The 8971-nt window shown below is 40.7% G+C and overlaps 1 protein-coding gene across 3 annotated transcripts in view; it reads left to right on the top strand.

Annotated features, from left to right (window-relative positions):
* The window catches only part of ncs1b (neuronal calcium sensor 1b), a 17096-nt gene extending 8675 nt beyond the window's left edge, over positions 1-8421 (top strand). For all 3 annotated transcript variants that reach the window (XM_033620408.2, XM_033620406.2, XM_033620409.2), the window contains 6 exons: positions 2378-2516; positions 5162-5240; positions 5725-5813; positions 5890-5967; positions 6580-6687; positions 7171-8421. In XM_033620408.2, the coding sequence (XP_033476299.1) occupies positions 2378-2516; positions 5162-5240; positions 5725-5813; positions 5890-5967; positions 6580-6678 (484 nt within the window). In that variant the 3' untranslated portion in view covers positions 6679-6687; positions 7171-8421. The remainder of the gene's footprint in view (positions 1-2377; positions 2517-5161; positions 5241-5724; positions 5814-5889; positions 5968-6579; positions 6688-7170) is intronic.
* Positions 8422-8971: the final 550 nt, after the last annotated feature.

The raw sequence follows: 8971 nt of genomic DNA, 5'->3' as shown, positions 1-8971 counted from the left end.
ACTATAACCGATAAATTATTGAGGATTGTTAAAGTTTGAAGGAGCATTTCTATTTTAATCAGTGCAGCATTTTAAGCCTGGGTTTAGTGACCAGGAAACTCAGACTGTGAGACGTGATGCTACTCAGCCAATCAAATTTGTGCCTTCGAATAAGCCTTGCAACTCAAGTGAGATGCAGATATTGGAGAGATAAGATGAGTCAGAGACATTAGAGAGATACAGAAGAAGTAATTTCACATTGCATGTTCTAAAGAGAGAAAAGTAAACAGCAAAAACAGAGCTTATAACCAAGACTGGACAGACTCTTACATGTTCATTCTTCCCACGAGCAGATCAAAACCAGTATGTCTCATTATATGTTCCCAGACCTTGGCGGTTTATGAAAACAGCAATGTGACGTGCCACTACGAGACAAAGCACCGAGCTTCTTTTTAGCAAACATACCCACTCAAGCCTGAACTAAGGGTACAGTAAATAAAATATTTTAAATGGCGCTGAATCACTGAATCATTTGTCCAACAAATGATTCAGTGATAGGAAATGAATGTTCAGAATTAACAAATTGTCTACTGACTCTGGGATAACAGATGCTTAACAGGTTGTAGCACTGTGCCGTCAATCTCACCTGTAATATAGAAATGTCTTGACTGAATCCCTCCCAACTGAAGCTTCGAATACTCGCTGCTGAATACTACCGAAGGTCTGGAGTCCAAAAAATGGTGCTCAGGTCACCCCCAACAACTGGTAGAGTGCCCTTTTAAAAGCCCTTATTTAATCAAGCATAATAACGGTTTAAAGTGCAGACTTGTTTTGACCTCACACAGTCTTAATCAGAGCTCTTGGACCACATTTATGTTCTCTATGATACTAATTGATTTTTATGTATTAATTTAGCCTTCTGTCATAACGATGCTGGATATAGGAAAGGTTTTTCCAGCTATTATTAATGTCAACAAGTTGAGTATTGGAGTGCAAATTAAATTTTACTTTGTCAAACTTAAACTAAAATTGGCTGTTTGACCCACCTGAAGTGTCGCCACTTCTTATAAACCTTATATTGTTGTGGATTTTCAGATTCTGTTTCATGACAGCTGTTGTTCACTGTGGCTGAACCTGTGACACAACTTATTTGAATATTTTATAGATGCACTGTTGTGTTTTTGCATTGAACAGTGTATACTGTACACACAGTACACACACTCTGCTGTACAGTGTGTTACAGTACCATTCAGCTTTTTGTGTTGGTTGCTAAATATAATTTTCCATAGTCACACATTAAAAATGACTTAAGAATTCAGGTGAAATGGGTCAGCTTTGGATTATGATATGCATTGTGCGCCCTGCACTTTGAATACCAATTAGATTGTATTATGCATTATAGCGAGCAAGGCTTTCATTTCCCTGCATATCTCCACATGATTCAAATGTGAGAATTACATGCTTCTGCTCTCTTCTCGCCTCTCTTCTTGCTGAACTTTTTCTCAGCTGCTCCTCAAAGCGCCTCTCCATCTCTGTGACTGTATGGAGCTGGCTTCATTATCTCCAAGGCAGATTAAAAATAAAGAGTTTAAGAGGAGCAAGGAGCGAGGAGCCAGTGTGGAAAAGATCTGTCCTGGCCTTCATTCTTCATCAGAGCACACACTCTCTCTCTCTCTCTCTCTGGCCGTAATTACAGCCCCAGACTTGCTCTGAATCAGAGACGAACATGCAGTGCTCCCTTGTGTGAATGTGCGTCATTTTTGCTGTTGATCAAGAGCAAAAGCTTTTTGCGATGCTTTTTATAAAAAGAGTGCTATTATTTCCCTGCTTTTCCCTTCCTTCTCTTACTTTTCATCTAGTATTTATTTTTGTAAAGGCTAAAACTCTTTCCCTTGCTCCCTGACCTGTTACAGTCTAGTTAGACTTTAAGGCTGCTGTGTTCCTTTATGAAGATGTACAAGGAAACTGCGCACCTCTGAGTGACTGCGTTTGAAATTGCCTATGAGATGCTTCTATATTTAGGTTAATAAAGATATTAAGGCGCTCTCTAGATATGTCATTTCCAGGGGGCAAGAGGAAGCTCTCAGACTTATCTATCAGCCATGCATATTATCAAAAGAGGACTAGAGAGTAATTTGATTAGAGTTAACCACTCTGGGCTCGCTATTGGATTAGGGCGATCGTCTTATCTGTGAATGAGACAAATAGCTTTGCACTTTACCTTTTTGATCTAGCACATTCTTTCAAGCTGAATCAGTAATGACTGCTGTAAAGGTGAGGAGGTGACTTCAGTCTGCCATCATTGTTGCCCACTTTTATCTTGATTATGTATTCTCAGTGCATTATAAATTATATTTTCAACACTTTAAGTGGTGTCTATCTGTGCTTTATTTTTCAGGTACAAAGGCTTCATTAAAGATTGTCCAAGCGGGCAGCTGGACGCTGTGGGCTTTCAGAAGATATACAAACAGTTCTTTCCTTTTGGAGATCCCACAAAGTTTGCCTCCTTCGTCTTCAATGTATTTGATGAAAATAAGGTTTGTAATCAATTTAATATATTTTGTGGTCCTATTACAAGGGAGAAAAATATATTCAACCACCTTTGGTACCATAAATTGACAGTGGCTGTTTGTCCAGGGTTGCTGCTAGATAAGGAATGTTATGTTAAAGGGGACCTGTCATGCTCATTTTCAGGTTCATTCTTGTATGTAAGGTTTTTACTAGAACATGTTTACATGCTTTAATGTTCAAAAAACACTTTATTTTCCTCATATTGTCTGTGCTGGAACACCTGTATTCACTTTCGGTCCAAGATGGCTTCGTACAGCGCCTGTCTTTAAGTCCGCCTCCTGAAAAGCCCATTCTGCTCTGATTGGTCAGCTTTTCCAGTACTTTCATATCTACCCTCTCTGCACCGTCATCACAGCTTGGGAATGACTGTAACAGAGAATAACAGCAGTTTGTTACTGTGAAAAATCACTAATAAAAAGCTTTTAAACATAATCAGACATGTTCTAATGGGAATATGATCTAAAATCTGGGAGAAGTTAACAACATCAGCAACCAAGATTACATGTTTCACTGATGTTAACATGTAGCTTCATATAGCAGTGTAGGCTATGTAATAGAAACACTTGCAGTAGTGTGCCTAGAGCAGATGACTATATAAAGAAAACCAGCACACTATGACGTGATACTGTAGCCAGAGTAAAGTACAGTACAGTTGGAGTGTTCAGAACAGTAGATCACTGTGGATCAGTTCTTCATGCATTTACATCATTATTTGAAACCTTGGCCATGTTTAATATGAACATCCTGTATTGTCACGCTATATAAGACACAAAATACAGAAAAGCATAATAGGTCCCCTTTCAAAGTGACAGTGTCTGAGGATAGAGCTTATCTAAAGGTCCTTCCTTGAGCCAGAAGTTGCACAGAATAAAAGGGCAACACGGTATAAAAATCCTTCCATTTTGAGACTTTTATTATTCCAGAGCCCTGTTTGCTTTTTTTGAAAACTAAAAGCTGTCAGTAAAAGATTTAAGGACATGTTGGCCATATTTTTTATTTATTTTTGATAACTGTAAGGTTAGTATGAATAGAATCCTATTATATTTTGCATGCATTGGACATTCACATCAGAACACTGCATACATAATGTTCTGCTCTGACATTGTCAACATCATAAATGATTCTATCCTTTTAATAAAAATGCATAAACAGAGAGCTGAGGATGAGTCACAGTATCAGTAGTAACACATAATTGTAAGCCTTAGTTTTGTGCCAGAAATCGGTTTCCAAGAGTGGATGCCAGTTTATTATTCACAAGGTGTATATGCATATATTTTCTGGAATGAAACTCCTTCCCTGTTATGTGGGCGCATCCACTAAGGATTTGAGGATATGGTGAGAATGCACATTTTAACAAGGCCAAAGTGTTACATGCAACATTTGTCTGGAGCAATTTGTCTGATCGCAGATGTAGATTATTCAAATAGTGTTTAGGAAGGCAAACTGTAGCAGAACAGTTCCTGGGATATTGGCGAGCCCCTGGAGGTTTATTGACCTCAGTTAAGAGGCTTTGTGTCAGGAGGATCAGACAGCCCCTCGGTCTGATGTTTATCTGTGACCTTCATTAGCGTTCGGCACCCCTTAGTTAGAGAATGCATTGATCTTAACAGTATTTATGACTTATGCAATCAGCAGCGCATGGCTTCAGCATTGTCTGGCTGGTCAGATGTCTGGTAGAGATAAAGTGAGCTGACCCCAGGGCCATGAAGAATGCCTGGCAGTTTTATAAGAGTAAAGCTACAGGTAGGCAGCTGTTAGAGCAGAATGCTCTTTTTGATGCAACACAATCCTTTGGTATCCAGTGAGAATATGAATTGACCAAAGCCTGAAGGCACCACTGCCAAGATGTTGATTTATATGCATTGTTTGTTGTCCACAAGCTGTTGTTTTCACTGCAGTGAATGGCGTGTTTTTTATGCAGTGCCTTTTAATCGTTTAATTTGAGTAAGTCTCACGCAGTTGCTTGAGGCTGGAGGTCATAACTTGATGAGTCGATCTGAATTAGTGGCGTTTGAGCCACTTTGTGCTTCGTTTTACATTTGATTACTGTCCACTTTAGCAGATGTCTCTCTGCAATGCACAAAGTGAGGCCTCAAAGAAGAATGCTAAAGGCCACCATTTTTGAAGGGTAATTGGAAATTTTGAGCTTCTGTGGTAAGATTCAGTGCATGGGATTGTAACAAAGCCTGGAGGAAATAAGTGTCAGAACATTTTCTACCTTGTCGAACAGAATTATCTGCCATGCCCATTCATGATGCGGAATCCTTAGAAAAATGTGAAAACGTCTTCGCCCCAAATATACAGTGGTTGTTTATGTGCTGCAACTTTTAGATGAGGAGCCAGTCGCATCCATCTTCCTAATGACCACAGGTGACATATTTCAGCCTCAGGAGAGAGCCAGGTGCAGGGCAAAAAATAGCAGCTGACTTGGAGCAAATGGCTGGCCCGGTTTTCAACAGAATACAGCAAGGACATCATGAAAGAACAGCAAGGAGCTCATGAAAGTACAGCTACAGCAAGTGTGAAGCAAGATGCTCATCTTGTCTCCGGGCCATTTCCTCTCCCCCATTCTCCCTCCCCCTCTCTCTCTCTGCCTTTTGTCACTCTGTAGGATGGACGCATCGAGTTCTCTGAGTTCATCCAGGCCTTGTCAGTGACTTCCCGGGGGACTCTGGATGAGAAGTTGAGATGTAAGAGGATGCACCCTCTCCTGTTTTTTGACATTTAAATGACAGGATTTAGGACTGACTGATATGCATTGCATATGAAAGGGGACTGCTGGGTTCCGAAAGAACAGTAAATAAAACATTATCAGCAAGATACAGCAGGCGTATGCAACCTGGGGGTCATGACCCAACATGTTGACAAGCTTTTTTGATATAACACTAAAACACAAATATAACACTCAAGAAAACTTGCAACTTTAGGTGTAATCAAAAGTTTTAAAGCTGAAACAAAGTGTCATCATTATTTATATGCAGAATGACTACAGTCATCATGAAAGGCTGCTGCCAGTCTGTACCCAGCAATCACCACTTCTAAAGAAATGAAACACTGTGTGCTTTGTAATCCATGAAAAATATATAGTCTTAATCTCTTATTTTACATAATGAAGTCACAGTAGCTTTTCAGTCTTTCCTTTCAAAATGTACTTCAACATCTTTTTTCATACAGGGGCTTTTAAATTATATGACCTTGACAATGATGGCTACATCACCCGAGATGAGATGTTAAACATCGTAGATGCCATATATCAGATGGTGGTAAGTTTTACCAGGAATCACACATAAACATCTGAATTGTTTGAGTGGCAGAGACTGTAATGATTTAATATCTCAGGGGAACACTGTGGAGCTGCCAGAGGAAGAAAACACACCAGAAAAGCGAGTGGACCGTATTTTTGCAATGATGGACAAGGTTAGTATTTTAATATTGAAATAATATCAAAAGACTTCAGTAATGAAAGATAATGTGCTAGCTTCTGTGCCATTTGCTGTTACTTTCTGCAGTTTAATGTCAAACTTTGCCTGACACTGATACAAGTGCAGTAATGATTATAAGTTTAATAAAGGAACTGAATCTGCCTTTGTTGCCACCCTCAGGGCATGGACATGGACACTGTTAAGTTTAGAGCTGTAAGCTGTAGCCACCACAGCGTCACTAACATCGCCTGCGGTCTATAAACATCATATATAGTCTCCTCCGCCACTAGCCCTCGGTGCTAATGCCCTCAGCCCCAAGAATCTACTCAGCTTCAGTGAAAGCTGAGACGCAGCCTGCATGGGTGTGTTTGTCAGCCCACTACTGCCAAGATCAGCCCATTGGACTGGCTGTGCAGCACAGCAGCACTTAGTGATTTGTATTGGCAGAGTGGCTACCATCCAAGTGCACTGAAGCAAAGATCAGTCCAACAGCATAGAACAGGAGTAACATGATTTAGCTTAAGAGGCTGTTTTGCCCCCTGCTGGTAACACCGTGTTAAAGCATTGAAAGACTTGAGTTTCATTTTGTCTCATGTTCCTCTTCCAGAACGCAGACGGGAAGCTGACTCTGCAGGAGTTTCAGGAGGGTTCAAAGGCAGACCCTTCCATTGTGCAGGCATTGTCTCTTTATGATGGACTTGTGTAGCAATGTAAGGTGAGTGGGGTATTAATGAGCTAGTACCTGCATACTTCTCTGCTTGGGTGATTATCAATCTCAGGTCATGCTTCAACTCCAGGATAATACCGTCTAATTCATCAGAGCAAAGAATAAAAGCAAGGAGACTCAATCCGTGGGCTGAAACTAAAGTGAAGAAGCCACTTTCTGCTCCTAGTTTGTTCCTATGAATTATTCAAAATGGCCCACTTGTTTGCTGGCAATCGAATAGTCTTGCAGTGCTGAGTGAAGAGTGAGACAGCCCTCCGCTCTCACTGCCTAATGTAATGCACCGGCCGCTGCCAATTGTTGCCGACATCCTGCTCAGCGTTTTGTCAACTGTGAAGCGAGCTCGTGAAGACATATTTTAGTAATGCAGTTGCTCTGTTTAGTGATTTGTCTTGCATGCTCTGAGCACACCCACATTTCATGACACCACTTACTGTCATCTATTCAATGGTGATCATTCTCACAACTCCTCAGATGGATCCAGCCCAGCATATACGCGCCAAATCCAGCACCATCACACCTGCGACGGGAGGAAGCCACATTTAACTCGCTCACCCAGAAGTGGACTGCAAACTTTAGTCGCACAGCCATATGGCATGTGTGTCGATTAGCTGTTCGTCTGCATTTTCGGATTGTAAACAAATATATCCTCTGATGTGACGGAGAAGTCAAACATGTCAGCAAAACCCTCAGTCATTTATCTGTGCTTCTACAGCTATGTGGCACCGCGTACACCCCTGAGTGTTGTGGACTGTGTATGAGCATTTCTGCAAACGCAGTGTTGTGGTTTTCCCATGGACAGTCTAAGGAACTGAACTCCCCCTTGAGATGTTCGTGTGCATCTTGTTCACATACTACAAACTGGGGGATGCACGTGAACCGCTCAGAGGAACTGTGCTGCTGCTTCACCACCACATGGAGAAACTCGAGACCTGGGAGAATCTGGAAAAATGTGTTACTTGGTGATAACATGAACACTAACTTAAAGTTACAAAGCAGTATAGTGTATATTGTATAATGTAAATAAACGGTAATTTATTTTCTGCTTTGCTGCGTTGATGGGAATTTTCTCATGAGTATGGAATGAAGTTTTATTTTTTATCAAAGGTGTTGACATGTATTGCACTGTATTTTTCATTATTGTGGGATTGTTTTACTCTCACATTCTGAAGTTTCCTTTTCCTGAGAGAACAGGGTTTTTATTTGACGAAGAGTGTTTGAAGGAGTTTTTTCTATGGAGTATTTTACTATGTTTGCAGTCTCTGCATCCTTTTGTGTTTTCACTTACCCGTTCGCACTAGTGTCTAGTGTCTGCAGTGTCGCACAGCCACATCCTGAATGACATGACCAAGCAACACAGCGACTTCTCACAGCTTGCATCCAAACTGAGGCTCATTATTTCTTTTGAGAGCATCTCAGTCCACCCTCAGCGCACACACAAAGCCCTGGTCATTGAGAGGCACAAACAGACATCAATTCTGGTTGTAAAGCTTTTTGCGAGCTCCGTGGTTGCAATTGTCCACTTTGTATTTGTCCTGTGTGAGGCCAGAGCATGTGATGATGCCTTTTTTTCCATTCTTGGATTGTTTTAGTTAACAGCATTACGATGTTTTATCAGCTTCACTGATTTTCTGCCTTATGCAAATGAGAATTTACTAAATGATAAATGTCATTTACCTGTTGATTAACAGTATAAGAGCACAGAATAAAATGCATTTAAGTGGCTAACTTTTCTATCACTGCATTCTTAGTCTTTGTATTTGACATTAATGGAAAAGATGTGTTTGATTTTTTTTTTACATACAGGATCATTTAAAGCAGCTGCTCTGTTTAATGCACAACTGGAATGACTGCTTACATATGTATTTGCAAAATGTTCCTTATGATCGTTAATGAATCATGTCCCAAGACAATAATCAAAGACTTCACACACCCGACTGCATTCAAAATTTGAAAAGATGATTAGTCCAGTGGTGCACTGACCTACTTCACTTTTAGGGAATAATGTCATGTTAAATGTGTGTCATGCTTTGAAACACAGAACATGCCAACTCGCTGTGTGGTGTAAGCCTGCACTGTTTGGTTGAATAATGAACACTGAACTGCATAAAACTGTGATGTCTCTGCAGTGATTTGGTGGGGGGGTGGGGGATAATGAGGCTCAGTGGCTTTTGTGTGGAGGCTGCTGGGTCCTGGGCCTGCTCAGACCTGCTTCCTGTTTCCTTCTCATCAAGGACAGATCCAAGTGATATCAAAAGGAGGAGGAGGTCAGGAC

This window comes from Epinephelus lanceolatus, chromosome 9 (genome assembly GCF_041903045.1).
Source record: "Epinephelus lanceolatus isolate andai-2023 chromosome 9, ASM4190304v1, whole genome shotgun sequence".
NCBI lineage: Eukaryota > Metazoa > Chordata > Actinopteri > Perciformes > Serranidae > Epinephelus > Epinephelus lanceolatus.
This window is presented reverse-complemented; position numbering and strand designations above follow the sequence as displayed.